Source organism: Diceros bicornis, chromosome 21, assembly GCF_020826845.1.
Source record: "Diceros bicornis minor isolate mBicDic1 chromosome 21, mDicBic1.mat.cur, whole genome shotgun sequence".
NCBI lineage: Eukaryota > Metazoa > Chordata > Mammalia > Perissodactyla > Rhinocerotidae > Diceros > Diceros bicornis.
This window is the reverse complement of record NC_080760.1, coordinates 18098627-18116417: the sequence shown is the minus strand read 5'-3', so window position 1 is coordinate 18116417 and position 17791 is coordinate 18098627. Positions and strand designations below refer to the sequence as shown.

The following is a 17791-nucleotide window of genomic DNA, read 5'->3' as shown; positions in this document are numbered from 1 at the left end:
CATGAGGTTCATATGCAAATTGCTACAATATTAATGTTAGGGTAAACTAGAAATAAAACTGCCCTGCTTTTACCATGTCTACATGACCCTAATACAAACTCTACCAGAAAACTGAACATTGAACGGAGGAAGAAAAATACTCATAACCACAAGCCAGACCTCATAAGAGGTTGTAACTTGAATTTTTATTATCTGAGTGGCATAAAAACCTCTTATCAACAATTTAGTTTCAAGTGATCCTGAACTGGTAATGCTCCCAATGTGTCAGAAGTAAATTCAAATATGCACAGGAGGAATCTATCGGTCTTCAAAGAAGCCTTGAAAATTATTAATAAAAAGCAAGGAGGTTTAAAAATCAAAGTGAAAAGAATACCATAAGCAAAATTTTAAATTTAATACATAGTAAAGTGTTATAAAGTTAAAAAACCAGGAAAATTAATTTATGGTCTTAGATGCTAAGTTTGCCTTTAAAGAAATAGTGGCTGGCAAGGGGCTAGAGAACATCTCCTGGGTGCTGGTGACATTCTTGATCTTGATTCAGATGCTGGTAACATGGGTGGGTTTATTATATAAAATGTATCAAGCTGTATACTAAGAGTTGTGTAGTTTTCTGTATGATATATTAGAATTCTCTAAAAGTTCATTAAAAAACTCAATGCTTTAACAGCATATTAGACACAATTAAAAATAAAATTAATGAACTGGAGGATCAGATTAAAGAATTTACTCAGAATGCAGGTCAGCAAGTCAAAGAGAAAAAATATGAAAGCTCAAGAAGAGACAGGAAAAATACAGTAAAAAAGTTAAAACGTCTAACATATGTAGAAAGAATGAGGCAGAGGCAATATCTGAAGAGATAATGCCAGAAAACTTGCAGAACTCATAAAAGACACCAATACTAAAACTTTAAAACACAGAGATTAAAAAGATTCTTAAAGCGGGGCCGGCCCCATGGCTTAGCGGTTAAGCGCGCGCACTCCGCTACTAGAGGCCCAGGTTCAGATCCCGGGCGCACACCAACACACCACTTGTCTGGCCATGCTGAGGCGGCGTCCCACATACAGCAACTAAGAAGGATGTGCAACTATATCATACAACTATCTACCTGGGTTTTGGGGAGAAAAAGGGGGAAAAAAAAGAGGAGGATTGGCAATAGATGTTAGCTCAGGGCCAGTCTTCCTCAGCAAAAAAAAAAAAAAAAAATCCGTAAAGCTGCCAGAGAGAAAGGACAAAATAACTTCAAGGAAACACAAACTAACAGTGGATCTCTTAAAAGGGCAATGAAAAGCAAAAGTTAGTGCAATAGTATCTTTAACAGGACAAACAAAAATAACTACCAACAAGAAATTGTATATCCAGCAAAAAATCTTTTAAGAGAGATGGCAAAATGAAGACATTTTCAAACAAACAAGTTTGCTAACAGCAGATCATCACAAAGAGGCAGAAGGAAAAGGATCTAAGAAATAAGAAAGGACTGAGCTGTGAGAAGGAATCATTAGTACGGCACTAGTATATGAATCAGCAAAGATGGTCCAGGACCAAAACCGGCTGACTACCAGAGTTCATGAATAAAACTCTATTGGAATACAATCATGTCAATTCACTGACATACTGTCTACAGCTGCTTCTGCACTACAAAGCAGAGTTGAGTAGTTGTGACAGAAACCATATAGCTGATAAAATCGAAAATGTTTACTATCTGGCCTTTTACTGAATAAATTTTCCAAACCCTACCCTAGTTGTATATATGCAATATATAAACAATATAAAAAAGCAATTATTTTTTAAACGATAATATCTTATGAAGTTTAAAAATAAAAGAATTAAAATATACAACAATAATAATCAGGTTAATCAGGAGACGATGATTAAATTAAAGTATTTTAAGACTCGTATGTTGTTCAGGCGCAGAGTAAATAAATTAAATACGCATCTTAATATTTCCAGAACCAGAGTTTACTTTGTGGAAAGAGTATTAATTTCTAAGACTAAAAAAATAGAATAGTTATTAGATTTAATAATTTCCAATATAGCAGGGGAAAACACGGAATTAAAAAACATATTATAGGGGCTGGACCGGTGGCGTAGTGGTTGGGTTCACGTGCTCTGCTTCCCCAGCCCAGGGTTTGCAGGTTTGGATTAGGGCCAATCTTCCTCACCAAAAAAAAAAAGAAAAAGAGAGAGAAGAAAAAAATATTATAAAGGAAACAATCAAGATAGTGTAAAGACTCCCACAGAATGGGAGAAAATATTTGCAGATCACATGTCTGGTAAGGGTCTAATATTCAGAATATATAACGAACTCTTTTACAACTCAACAATAAGAAGACAAATAACCCAACTAAAAAGTGGGTAATGGATTTGAGTAGAAAAAGATAATACAAAACAAGATCCATGAATGGGGGCTGGCCTCATGGCTTAGCGGTTAAGTGCGTGCTCCACTACTGGCGGCCCGGGGTTCGGAGCCCGGGCACGCACTGACACACTGCTTCTCCAGCCATGCTGAGGCCGCGTTCCACATACAGCAACTAGAAGGATGTGCAACTATGACATGCAGCTATCTACTGGGGCTTTGGGGAAAAAAAAGAGAAAAAAGGGAGGAGGATTGGCAATAGACGTCAGCTCAGAGCTGGTCTTCCTCAGCAAAAAGAGGAGGATTAGCACGGATGTTAGCTCAGGGCTGATCTTCTTCAAACACACAAAAAAATAATAAATAAAAGATCCATAAATGGCCAACAAGCACATGAAAAGATGCTCAACATCATTAGACATTAGGGAAATGCAAATCAAACCCCAAGGTACTACTTCATACCCACTGGGCTGGCTAGAACCAAAAAGACAGACAATAACACATAGTGACATAGATGTGGATAAATTATAACCTTCATACAATGATGTAGGATTGTAAAATGGCAAAGACTTTTTGGAACACAATCTGTCAATTCCTCAAAAGCCTAACCACAGTGTTATCACGTGACCCAAAATTTCTATACCTAGGTATATATCTAATAGAAATTAAAACATACGTCCATGAAAAACATGTAGAATGATCACAGCAGCATTATTCATAATAGCCAAAAAGTGGCAATGACTCAAATGTCCATCAACTGACGAACAGATAAAGGAAATGTAGTATATCCATAAAACGGATTATTATTCAGCCATAAAAAGGAATGAAGACATACACGCTATAACATAAATCAACCTTGAAAATATTATGGTTAAGTGAAAGAAGCCAGTCACAAAAGACCACATATTGTGTTATCCATTTATATGAAATATCTAGAATAGGTAAATTCATAAAGACAGAAAGATTACTGGCTGCCAGAGGCTAGGGGAAAAGGGGGATTAGGAACAACTGCCAATGGTATACCAATTGTTTTGGGGGTGATAAAACCATTCTAAAATTTAATAGTGGTGATGGTTGCACAAAACTATAAATATAGTAAAAATCATCTAACTGTATACTTTAAAAGGAAGAATTTTATATTATGTGAGTTATATCTTAAAAAGCTGCTATACAAATATTAGTGAGTTTTAACAAAAAATCAAGGTATGAATCATTTTAATCTTACAAAAATTATTCCAAAGTTAAAACAAAGAAAAAGGGAGCACTCCTCAGCTCACTTTATGAGGCTAGCATATCCTTGATACAATACACAATAGCTGTGGTGATAATAAAGAATTGCCTATAACCAAAAGTGAACAGCAAAGAATGGACATGTCCAAGATGCTAGACAAAGGATCCTTGCATCAAGACGAAGATCACATAAGAAGAATTCTAAATAAGTTCCTCCTAACCCTTAGAATTCTATGATTTTATGATAATGGTACTCATATTATTAAGTACTAACATTAATTTCTTGCAGTAAAATCATGTTTACTTCTGCCAAATCTAAGAAAACTAGATTTCAGTGGAAACTTCAATACAGAGAAAAAGAGAGAGAAACCAACAACAAGTCAATAGCAAGAACTGCACAGACTGTATCTGCTTTTCAATAACAGTATGTGTAATAATCTGAATGATATCAGGACTCAAACACTTACATCCTAATAATATGAACAAGGTGTTGACCTGTTTAGCACTGTCAAAAATTTGAGCCTTGTTATTAAAATGTAGATTCACATTATTTACTTTGTGACTCCACACTTTTCCAGGTTCACATATTGTTTGAAATGAATATGTCAAAGTTCAAAAGGGTATGAATTTGCAAGTAAAAACACTACAATATCAGAAATCAAGTATTTATTAAACAAAGAGTTATGGTTCCAATCATCACATAATTACCTACTTTATTTAAACAAATGAAAAATCTAGAAATATATTATGCTTGATGTAAATAATATGATTATTTGATTATTGATATATGTTATAATATATCCACTCATAAGTCAAGTGGCTCAAATTAAAATCTACATATAATTCTTTGTTCAGCCTAATACCAACATCTGAAACCAACTCTCCTCTAAAGTTAATTTTATCTACGTTTAGCATTTTAGTAATTATACTATATTGCATATGATCTTTTGTAGATAGTGTCCATTTATATATATATGAATATATGAATATGATTAAAAGGTGTGGATGTCAATCAACAGTACCACGTAGTTCACTTAGTTCGCAGATCTCTCCTTTTAGATCTACTTTGTAGACCACTTAATTCCTTTTCATGTAGAGCTTTCAGTGGGAAAACTGATTTATAGATGCAGTGGTATATTAAAAAAACAAAAAAACTAAAAATATCAGTATAAAATATAATAACCATAGGAAGAATTTTTTAAACATACCTTCTTCAAGGATGGGTCGTGGGATGACAAATGGAATCTCCTGCAGAGGTTCCATATACTTGTGGCCAGCACTAATAATCTTTATTTGAGGCAAACAGAGGACAAGCGTTCCCGGCATGTTGCTTTGTCCATGGTACCAACTTCTTACTGTTCCAGGAATGTCACCAGATACAATCGTACTTGGGGAAGGCAGGCTATCATTTGGAATGAACACACAACAAGATTGTACTTCAAGCTAGAAAAGAAAAGCAGAATTAAAATATTTGGATCAGACTAAATTTGAGAGTAAATATACCCTCAAACACTTAATATCTTTACCAGACTAAACAGGCCAGCCAAAAAAGAAAATGTCCCATACTTATGTCTTTATGAGTTACTTTTACCAAAGAACACAACAAATACTTGAAAAGGTGTTGTTTCTTGCTATAAATTTGATCAAAAGATCACAGTGACTTGAGATGAAAACATATCTGCCTTTCCACAGTTCTTTCCAAGAAACATGATTGAGTTAGAAAATGTGCTGGCAAAAAAAGGTGAGAAAATCCCTCCTTCTTTTGCAGTTCATTAGATTTTGTTAACACCAGCTAAGGCCTTAGAACTGACTAGCATTTTATTGCTTTTACTTTAAAAAATAAATAACACAAACAGCTATTTCCATGTGAATTTGGCCCTTCCTTTTTTACTTTACAGACTAAAATATAAGAAAAAAATGTTTAAAATGTTCAGATTATATCTCTAGACAAACATTAAAGGAGAACATATTTATATTACATAGTTTCTCTTTTTACATACATGTATATCAAGATTTAAGTGTATATGTGTGGGTATATATAAACACATACACAAGGTTTGCTTTATTTAAACAGATATGTGGTAAAGAAGAAAATTCAAAAGACAAAAATCAGAGTGTTATTCCTTGCTTTTATCATGCTTCAAATTATTACCTAAAGTGTGATTTCATGTGTAATTTTTATGCTCCCCTATCCCCAGTGTAGTTACTTAGGTTGCCAGGCCCTTACAGAGCTAAAATAAGACTAAGCAAGACGAAATCAAAAATTGATTCACTAAGAGTTCTTAATTCAAAAGCAATACAGGTTAAAGTCTATTAATCTTAGTTGGCTCTTACAAGGTAATATTCTGTACCTGGTTAGTAGAGTGCCCAAACAGCCTAGCATAGTTGAATTATTTTTAAGAAAATATGAAATATTTGGCATACAAAGGTATTATCTGAAGGTGTAATAAAAACTAAAATTTGTTTGCCTGACAAATGCTTGGATATTCTAGCAAATTATATTAACAAAGAGACTATATTTTATAAAAGATAACTAAGAATACAGTAATATTCCTTGTCTTGGGGCTGATATATTCCTTAGTGAGACCCATAAGATGTAACATGTCTGGAATTCCTTGAAACGATATAGTTTGCCAGCCTTATAAATAAGCAAATTTATTCATCTTCGCTTCAACATGTCTGTGCATGGACAAACTTATGAATTCGGTGAAAAAAATATAAGTAAAATTTTGCAAAAATAAATACATTGGTCACGGAGTATGAGCTCATTTTTTGGTTCTAGAATTTTATCTTGCAGCTTAGATAATTTAAGCATGTGTATGCTAAGCAGTTCATTGATTTAAGATCACAACATTTTTAAATTCTGAAATAGATGTATATATTGTCTCAGATGTATTACATTTATGTTTTTAAATATTTAACATAATTCATTAATGATGTTCAAGTGCACAGGTTAAAATGGCACACTGATAGCATACTCCCCTATATTAATCATGGTTCTAAGGTCAAACTATGATGAGTCAGTATTTAACATTTCATGTAGGTATTGATGCTATGTCGAAAAATGCTTTCAACAATGTGAGGTAATTAGTTTAATATGCCACAATTGAGAAACAAATTTAACTTGTGCCAAAATTTCCAAAATCATAATATAGTCCAATATTCCACTAATTCAGAAATAAATTATTTCATCGAGTTTAAACAACCTGAGCAATGTATACAGAATCAACAGTATATTAGCCTGAGATACATAACAACTCTACAAAATAAACTTTCTAACATATGACATATGTTGTGGGGATTCCTTTAATGATAAGAACCAAAACATATACATAATCCAAATTGCTGAAATTTATTATAATGTTACATCTATTATATATAAAGCTATCATATAAATCTTTTTACACTTTTAAAATAACTGTAAAACTGTATGTCTAAAATTGTGGTTTTAATGTAAAATGTTGAGTGATTTATGTAAGTGAATATAAATCTGCAGCAGTAAATTTTGCATTAATGTAAGGATCTGACAATCCAAGGGAAAGAAAATGAAGTAATCTGCCAGTAAGAAGTCCTCAAACCGGGGGTCAGATCATGTTCATGGAAACCATCTGGTTGGGACCCTCTGAGCCACACCAAACACAAATGATCTTTTAAAAAAATATCCTATTCATTAATGCATCACAGCTGCACTGAGTGTTACTTCATTTTTCCATGGCAACATCCTTTCTGTTTCAAGGATCTAATTTCAGTTTTGGTAGCAACATGTTCTTTCGCCAATATTGAACACATTCATGTGTTAAAGTGAAGGGATTATTACAAATTCTTGAAGTAGAACCACCTCTATTTTGATTCCTATTAGGTCAAGGGCTACATATCTAAGTATCTTATACTAAGGATAAACCAATAAAGTAAAAAATATTTGGTATTCTTATTTTAATAAATGAAGCGATTGCCATGCATTTTTTTCTGAAGTTTCAAGTGCCATTTGAATAGCTATATGCCATTGTGTACCCCATGTCCCCCATATGTAAGGTTTGACAAACCAAGATTTTTCTAATTTGTGTGCTCTATAACTGTGATCACAACTCAGTTAAAAAGAAGAGACTAAGATAGGTTTCATTTATACATTAATCTGAACATTTTAATTAGCCCACTGTCGATCATATAGAACACTTTATAAACAAATGCTTTAAAAATGATGTATACCTGAAATTTATACAATGTTATAAACCAATGTTACTGCAATAAACAAAAAATTTAAAAAAATAAATAAATAAAATAAAATGTTGTACCATATTTTCTGACCTTTTAAATAAAGTTCCTATTTCCTATTCCCAAATAACATGTTTTCTTTAAAACTTGAAACTTTAGAGATAATTACAGTATTTTGCAAAATTTCTACAGAATTAAATGTTCTCTGTATGAATGTATTTTATTATTCAGGAAACAATTTCAAATAAAATTTAAAAAGGAGGAAACATTGCAAGTTGTATTTTCATTCACTTTTTTTTTTTTCTTTTGTTCATGCATTCTTTAATATCTACCATGAACTGAGCAGGAAGTCAGGAATGGAGACAAAAGACATAGTCCTAGCACTTAAAAAACTTGAAACAAAAGCGTTTTAAAATATTAATAGCCTCACAGAATTTTCACTAGAACGTAAGGTCTATAACGCCAGACACTTGGCCTATTTTGTTCACCCTACAGTTTCAGGACATTGCCTGAAATGTACAGTGCCTAGTCCTAGCATGTACCAGGTACTAAATAAACAATTATTAAGGAAGTGAACACTGATATTAATAAACATCAACAAATATTGATGTTAATAAAAATAATTGTTCAATGCACGTTGTTCAGCATTTCACTCCACAGAGACCATCTAGTGGGGTAATTAATTGCCTTGTCAGCCAAATGGGTTCAACTCCAGCTATGGAACCTTTGGTAAGTTATTTAATCTCTCTGTGACTTCAGTTTTCTCATCTGTAAAGAGGGAAAATTAGCTTTGATATTAAGATGTAACATATTAACTGCCACCTAAATGTTTGCTAAATAAATAAAGTCGACAAACATACACTGAGTATCTACCAAATGCCATATCCATATATACTCCTCATGGATTTACTCAAGATGTTCACAGTCCTTTTATTTAAAAATGCTGTTGCTTATGGTTTAATTATCTAGGTATATAGAGGCCACCGAAATAAGCAGTATTGTATTTGCACTATAACAAATATAGCCCAAATCACAGTTTTCCTATTCTATAAATTCTCAATACATTATGAAAATATTTTGGGTATCTTCATATGTAGTAGAAATCTAAATATACCCAATTTAGGGCATTAGTTACAAACCTCAAAAGTAAACCTTAATTGTCTTCTTTTCCAGAGTGAGTGTTACAAATCTCTACACTTTCCCCCTAAAAACTTGTCAAGGGAAGGCATGAAAAAATTCCTAGATTTGTATTCCAGATTTCCTCCTTCTAACAAACTACCATGCAATTGCTGTCAGTTTCTCAATGCCTGTAAATAAAAGTATGGTCCTGTGTGCACACTTTTAAGCAGTAAATGTAAATAATTCCTTTTACAATTAAGGTGATTGACAGTTGCTCTGTCTAGCCTGAAATGTCTACTCTTTAGAAGACTTCAGAAACTACAACAAACACCCAGGAAATGCCACTGGACAGCAACATGATCTTCAACAAAAAAGACAAGAAAACTGAGTTTGGCAAAAACCAGGGTAATATTTTCCTTTATTAGTGAATTCCAGGCCAGAATATTTCTATTTTATCAATTGCATGCCATGGCCAATCACACGCTTCTGAAATAAAAATGTAGCTTTTTGAAGTGTAATACATAGGATCTTTGCTGATCAGCAGATAGAGAAAAACTGCAAAGAACAATTGAGCTTATGCTAATCAATTGTGAAAAGGCCCCCAAACCAAGTTCATATTAAAAAAAACTGGTCAAGACTACATATAGTACTATAAAATAATCCATTACAATGATGTGTTGAACTTCCTTTTTCCACTGAAAACAAATAGGTTATAGCAAATATTGTTTATATCCTTATGCAATGTAAGTCTTTCTATCATAAGTAAAAAAGAAAACGGGCTTAGCAAATATCAACTTTGGCTACAAAATCAACTTTCCAGAAACTCTGATTCCAAACACATTTACTTGCTTAAACTTCCACTAAAAGAATAATCCTTTGATGGCTTTAAGTTATGATGTTCTTTTTTATCTGATGACAACTTCAGGGTTTTCTGTTTTACATTTTGGTTCATAAAACATCTTGGAAAATGGAAACTAGTTTTTAAAAAACTCAGACTTCCAGGGACCTAGATTTTAATCATTTAATCAGAATCTAGTTTTATCTTGAAACTTTTTCAGAACACATTATCATCCAGGAATGTCTAAATATATAGTATGTATAATGCAGGGCTGGGACTAGGGGTGAGGCAAGCAAGGTGCCTAGATAATATTCAAAATAACCTGTATAAAGATATATCATTTAGTACTCCTGTAATCACATAGTAATTTATATTCAATAAGCTTAGTCAAATGAGGAACATCAGACTAGACTGTACATTTAAAAATAGTTAAGATGGTAAATTTTATGTTATGAGTATTTTACCACAATTAAAACTAAAAAAAGAAAGAAGAAAAAAATTAAGAACATCAGTGTCTCTACTTATAATTAATCCATAATGTCATATAAGATTAAGTTTGTTGGTGATAAAGCTAATGAAGGTACTGCATCATTATAAAACAAGCAAAAGAACCAAAGAATCGCAGAAGAATGTTAGAATTGGAAATAATCTTAAACATTATTTAATCTAACCATTTCATATCACAGATAAGCAAAGTCAAGTCCATAGTTAGTATCCAGAATTTGATACCGCTGACCATTGGCTCCTTGAAATTCTATACACCTTGGCTTCCAAGAACTCTCTGGCCTTTCCTCCTATATTTCAGATCACTCCCTTACAGTTTCCTTCAAGGACACTTTCTCTTCCACTAACCACTTTAGAAACGGTATTCCTTTGGCTCATTGTTCTTTCAACTTAATACACTTTTTTGAACGACCCATTCTCCTAGTTTTAACCATCTGTAGATGATTTCCAAAATTATATCTCTACTGTGAATCTCTTCCTTAAACTCCAGATATGAACACTCTTGTCTAACAGATACCTGGATATCTCACAGGCATTTCAAACACATGTGTAAATTCAAACTCCCTATTTGCCCCTAATCCTGAAAAGCTGCTGCTTCTATCACTTAATGGCATCCCTATCTACCCAAACACCAAAACTGGTACCCAGAACACCACTTAGACAGCCTCCTTTCTCTCATTCCCCAAATCCTGCTGTTTTACCTTAAGTCTCTCAGGCATCACTGTCCAACTTGTTCTGTTAGCCAGTGTTTTGAAACCGTTGTTTAACATACTTTGTCCATTTTTTGGTTGTTTCTGGCAGCAAGATAAATCTGCTCCCTATTACTTCATCCTGGGCAGAAGAGGATGCTCTCCAGTATATTTTACATTGTGGAATATTCATGTGCCTACTTGTTGGCTTACAAATATCATAAAGATTTCTTATATCACTTGGAATCTTAAACTGGAAGATCTTCCTAGAGCTGTGAAATAATCATGTAACCTAATACTATTTTTCTTATCCCCTGTTACACAACTACTCAAAATGACATCAATAAAGGGTAATTACACTAAATTAGTCCATTTTTTTGTGTGTGAAATGGATAAAAGAGAATGAGGTTACTTTTAATACACCTACTAATATCACCATGAAATAATATTTAGGATCAAAGTAAACTTCAAACAGCTAAATATTCTTGATAGCTATTCTATTCTAGATAACGCTATAGTGTCATCTAGTTCTTCTACAAATCAATAAATACTAATCTGAGACCGTATCTAAATTCACCATGAACTAGGCAGTGCATGTCCTAGAAATCCTTTCAGTAAATGACATTTACCTTGACATCCCCATTTCTCTTTTGGATCACAAGAGTTTTCTAAGAGATGTCTCTAAGAGAGGTTCCCCACAAAATGCTGCATAGAATGGCTCTTTGCCTTTTTTCTGCTAGACCAAGAGAACTATTATGTTTATTTTGTCTCCTTAGCATCTAGCATGACATATAACAAAAATTAAGAGCTGAATGTGAGAATGAATAAAAGAATAATAAATAGAGGGAAAGAGAGCATTCCATAATGTATTACTAGGTAACTCACTGTTGCAAAAAATAAACAAGTTTATACAAGGGTATTAAAAGGTTAACATGTTTATGATTATCCAGTAAATACTTATATTTTAAGAGGATGTTTTTAGAAATACCACATTTATCAGAAAGGATATATGGAATTTCAGAAAGCCAAGGAGGATATATTAAAGGGCAGTGGAGCCTTGGAGCAATAACTTAAATTATATTCCACCTTATTCATCAACTCCAGGGCTATCTCTGAGGAAAGTACAAGGCAATTAATTTTAAAAAGACACATAAGCTCCAAGAGATCTGCTATGGTCCCACTACAGTAGAACTTTTATACATATTTCATATATACAAAATGAATGAACACTACTATATAAGCTCATTTTGGTATCAAAGCATTTTCAGTAGAATAGAAGGAAAATAGAACAAAAGAAGAACGGAATTGTGGTGCTTAGAAGACAAAGCTGTAGATGAGTCAGCTTTGTCAAAAAAAGGCAAATTTTGTATGACAGGTTAGACATCAAAATTCAAGAGAGATATTGTCCATGAAGATCTATTATACAATATGTAAGTCTTAGAAAAGACATAGAGAAAAATATACCTTCCTACCATAGTTCTTAGTCCCAATTTAGTGAAACCAAAATATCACTAACTCCTGAATACAGCTGGCTTACTGCAAAGTGCCAAAGAAAAGCATGGTATATAAGGTAATACGCTAGAGAGAGATCTGATAATATCTGGATTAGTCCTTTTTTCATAAGCATTATTTGTATCAAACCATAATTTAGAACTTCAGATTGAACTATAATCAGAAAGTTCACTATTATTTACATAATCATTAGAGTAGAAATATGTGCTCTTAAGTATTTATTCATCTTAACTACTTACTAATCACTTTAGAATTTACCATTATTGACTACGAAATACATCATAGATTACTCTTTCTATATGATTATTAATATATAACAAGATGATGGGTAGTATTCATTAGGAAAAAACACTTCTTTTATTGATGACAAATCGTAGAAACAGAATGTGTTAAATCAGTAAAAGGAGAGGAGCACATAAAGGTCAGTAAGGCGTTATGCAGAAACACAAGCAATGAGATAGAAGACTTCTCAAGTTTTTTTCTTGTGACCACAGACTAGAGTAAACCAAGAATATACAGTAAGTTTAATCAAATTGAGCAAGAGAATATAACCGAGATAGAATTGCCTGTGTACCACTCTCATTCCCATCAATAATGAGTCTCTCCCGAGAATACAAATTTTATCATAAGAAAAGCTACACGCAATGAAGTGAATAAATATAAATAGTTATCAGGAGCAAAACCACACATAGCCTAGATAGCTCTACCATGAAGGAGGGCATGAGTAAGTGTTTATACAAGGACTGAGTGATATACAACGAAAAACATCATAAGGAGACAGTGTTTTATTTAGATTAAAGAAGACTAACACTGAATATAACTGTTCAGCAACATCTTAAGAGTACTGTGTATTTTCTGCTTCTACAATCACAGATAATGTAAAGGCAGTAAATGTCTCCTACATTATGTTGTCTCATCTATCCTATCCGATGCCCCCAATGCATCAAAGGAAACGCTAGAGGAGGAGGACAGGTGAGTCAACACAAGCAGTTGCTAGGCTAATAGTAATAGTAAAAGGCCTCATGCTGGCTGAGATTGGTGAGACATAGCTGACGTCTGTGAAAAAGTCCTATTTTCCACAAGCTAAGAGTTAAAACAACAACAAGACAACAACAAGACACACTTTCTCTCTCCTACTCTTAATTTTCTTATAAACAGCATGCTCAGAGAAGAGAGGCTGTAAAGCATTGCCAAAATCCAGGTTATTGGCTCTTGTATTAGATAGCATTTAAAATAATCACATTCACCGACTGATACTAGGCAACTGGAGATGTTTTTAAGATATATTTCTAAAAACTGTTTTTGACAGGTAAGTTTTTATTTTGTGAGGAAGATCAGCCCTGAGCTACATCTGCCAATCCTACTTTTTTTTTTTTTTTTGCTAAGGAAGACTGGCCCTGGGCTAACATCCGTGCCCATCTTCCTCCACTTTATATGGGATGCCGCCACAGCATGGCTTGACAAGCAGTGCGTCGGTGCACACCCAGGATCCGAACCCCGGGCCGCCACAGTGGAGTGCGTGCACTTAAGCGCTACACCACCAGGCTGGCCCAAGGTAAGTTTTCATTATAGTAATAACACTATATTATAGCCATGCATAATGTGTCTGTATCTGTCTGTATTGCTGCATAACAAATTACCACATATAGCAGCTAAAAACAACACATATGTATTATCTTGCAGTTTCTGTGGGTGAAGTATCCTAGTATAATTTGTAGATCATCTACCTTGCTCTCATTCTTAAAATGGCAGCAACTTTCTTTTGCAATTTTCTATATCTTAAATAGAAGTGGAAGGCCCCAGTACTGAGATATTATTGTCTGATACATACAAAATTCTATAAAGATGCCTCTACTATCAGCCTATCATATCTTATTTCAAAGAGGAAAAATTCTACATGAAAACTTAAAACGTAAAAATTGTTGAGTTACTTTTACATAATTCCTGTGAAATTACATAAGCATTTAATTGTGTATTTTAATCAGGTAAAACATGATCTGAAAGGAGGATAATTCAATAAGATGAAATTGTGTCCTGAAAAGCGAAAATAAGTGAGAATAAAATTAATAACAATAAAATAACTAGTTATAATTATCATTTTGATATTTAATTTGTGATTAGGTAGGGAAAATAAGTAAGTAGATAACCCTTTAAATTCCAACTAAGTTTTTATTTCAACACTGAGATAAAAATGTGATTTATACATTAAATATTTAAAATCTTTCGAATAATGCTTAAAAAAAACAAAAAGTAGAATTAATTTTTTTAATTCAAGGAACATCTCAAAATTTTTGTATTTTTATAACTTTATCAGGAAGAGAGCATATGTGTTTCATATAATTTTGTTAATAATATACAAAGTGCACCAATAGTTGTCAGCTAAATTATGGAAATGAGATGGTATACATGAGTGTTACCAGTGAGAAAATTTTTACCAATATTAAAAGTGCTGCAAATTAAAAAGGCTGATAGAAATTAAAACTATGATATTTCTTTTTTCTTTGTGTGTGTGTGTGTGTGTGTGTGTGTGTGTGTGTGTGTGTGAGGAAGACTGGCTCTCAGCTAACATCCACTGTCAATCCTCCTCTTTTGCTGAGGAAGATTAGCCCTGAGCTAACATCTGCGTCTATCTTCCTCTATTTTGTATGTGGGATGCCACCACAGCATGTCTTGATGAGGGGTGCATAGGTCCGCACCTGGGATCCACACCTGGCATCAAAACCCGCAAACCCCGGGGCCACCGAAGCGGAGCGTGTGAACTTAACCACTACGCCACCAGGCCGGCCCAAAACCATGATATTTCTAACTTTTATTTTACCTGCAGTGTGAGACTCTTTACCGCATTCCATATTACTCCAATAAATTCTTTCATTTTTTCTTCAGGACTTCTACATCCTTCTGATATATTCAGCATGGCTTTCACAGGAACAGACAATGGTTTGGATTCTAAGTATAAGAACAGCTAGTTATTTAACAGAAATGTACCTTATAGTTTCTCAAAAATATACAGAAAATATTTTCAAGATTATTTCTTTCCTTGCTTAAAATTAAAACTTCTATATGAGACTATAAAATATCATATTATATCATTTTATCTTACAAAATCACTGATAAGCAAAACTAATCTGTTAAAAGTCAGGAGGGCATTGGTTACTCTTGTCAAGGATAGGTGATTGGGAGCAATGGTAACCTTCTATTTATTGAATACATGGATGTATCCATGTTGTGAAAATTCATTAAGTTGTAACTTAACAATCTGTCCATTTCTCAGTATAAAGTTAATACATTAACAAAAATTTTACTTGAAAAAAAGGTAATTCAACTACAAAACACTTGATTGGTCCAAAATTGATAAGAAATGGGTCTTCCCATATGTGAATCTTCCTGGTAACAAAAGCTGACCTATAGAATCTCTCAATTTTAAAAACTGATTTTGATGGTAACCAAAAGAAGTATGTGATTACACAAAAGGCAAATTTATATATAAAAAATGAAATTTGATATTCCATTCTCTATAGTATGTTATTAAAAATTTTGTTCATCTAAAATAAGAGAATTAATTTTTATAATGTAAAATTTCAGAACTTAAACAATTTAATAATTTATAATATATATTATATCTAAACAGATCTATATATATTTATACATTTTATTTTAAGGCAAACATATAATTTATAGTACTATTTTAAGTAACATAAAATAAATAAATCAGATCTTGCTTTTGAAGACTTTTACTAAATTAAGTTTGATGATTCTAGGATACTCTCCAAAGTAAATCCTACCAATCACCACTATGAGAATGACAGTTGCTATATCTACTCATACTTTCCCTCTCCTCCCAATGTGGTTCATATATTTGCATTTATACTAGATTTATAATACTTTAAGGGCATGTAGCACAGATTTTTTTTCTTATACTCATAATCCTACAGTCTACCACATTACGCATATTTGAAATTCAAAAAATATTTGTGGGGGCCAGCCCGGTGGCGCAAGCGGTTAAGTGCGCGCGCTCCGCTGCGGCGGCCCGGGGTTCGCTGGTTCGGATCCCAGGCGCGCACCGACGCACTGCTTGGTAAGCCATGCTGTGGCGGCGTCCCATATAAAGTGGAGGAAGATAGGCACCGATGTTAGCCCAGGGCTGTCTTCCTCAGCAAAAAAGGAGGAGGATTGGCGGATGTTAGCTCAGGGCTGATCTCCTCACAAAAAAAAAAAAAAAAAAAAAGAAAATATTTGTTAAAAAACGAAAAACAGTTTGGGAGAGATCCATGGAGATATCCGGGAACAGAGCATTCTAGGCAGATAGAACAATAATGCAAAGTCCTGAGTTAGGTGTGTGCTTAGGATTTTCAAGAAACAGTATAGAAGCAAGGATGGCTAGACCAGAGTAAGAGTGAGAGAAGTAGGAGACGAGGTCAGAGCTATCAATAGGGACCAAATCATACAGGGCTTACGTAGGCCATGGTAAGGAAGTTGGCTTTTACTTTGAGGGAGCTGGGATATGATAATGGATTCTAAACACAGTCATGAAATTAATGGACATATTTTGAAAGAATTTCTCTGGCTACTGTGCAAAAAGTGACTATGAAGATCAAGTATTAAAACAAGAAGACAAGTTGTGTGAGATGGTGACAGCAATGGAGGCATTAAGAAGTAGTAAAATTCTGTATCCATTTCAGAGATACAGCCAACAGGATTGACTGATGGACCGGATGCACAGTGACAGAGAAAAACAAAGCAAGGATGACTCCAAGGTTTTAGGTCTGAGCAACTGCAAGAAGCTGTAGGAAGAAATGAACTGAGAGAAAAAAAAACTTAGTCTTAGACCTGTCAAGTTGAGATTTCCATTAAACATTCAAATGAAGATATCAAGATGGCAAATGGATAAACTATAAAAAACGGAAAAAAATATAAACAGATATTCCACAGAAAAATGTAATTTGGTCAATAAATTAAGAGATGCTAACCTTGCTAACAAATAAAGAAATAAAAATGAAGGCAACAACCAGATAGCCTTTTCAACTGTCACGCTGGCAAACATTTTAAAGAGTTCATTTGGATTTTTACAAAATTTGACAGTGTCGAAGCCTCTTGTGAGAATGCTTCATATACACTGGGAATATAAATAAGTATGGTGTATAGAGTGAAACTGCAACAGAGGCAATTTGTATCTATCAAAATGTAAACATGCATGTTTTTCTACAAAATAATCCCATTTCTAAGAATCTATGCTACAGAAATACTAAAACATGTGCGAGTGCCTGCATACAAACAATTTATAAAAGATGTTCAGTATTAGCAGTATTACTTGAAATAGCAAAACAGAGGGATGGGGAA

The 17791-nt window shown here is 33.5% G+C and overlaps 1 protein-coding gene across 9 annotated transcripts in view; it reads right to left on the bottom strand.

The window, feature by feature from the left end:
- The window catches only part of VPS13B (vacuolar protein sorting 13 homolog B), a 739916-nt gene that overhangs the window by 385016 nt on the left and 337109 nt on the right, over positions 1-17791 (bottom strand). For all 9 annotated transcript variants that reach the window (XM_058564706.1, XM_058564703.1, XM_058564701.1 and 6 more), the window contains 2 exons: positions 15273-15400; positions 4789-5023 (listed from right to left, as the gene is read on the bottom strand). In XM_058564706.1, coding sequence (XP_058420689.1) covers positions 4789-5023; positions 15273-15400 — 363 coding nt within the window. The remainder of the gene's footprint in view (positions 1-4788; positions 5024-15272; positions 15401-17791) is intronic.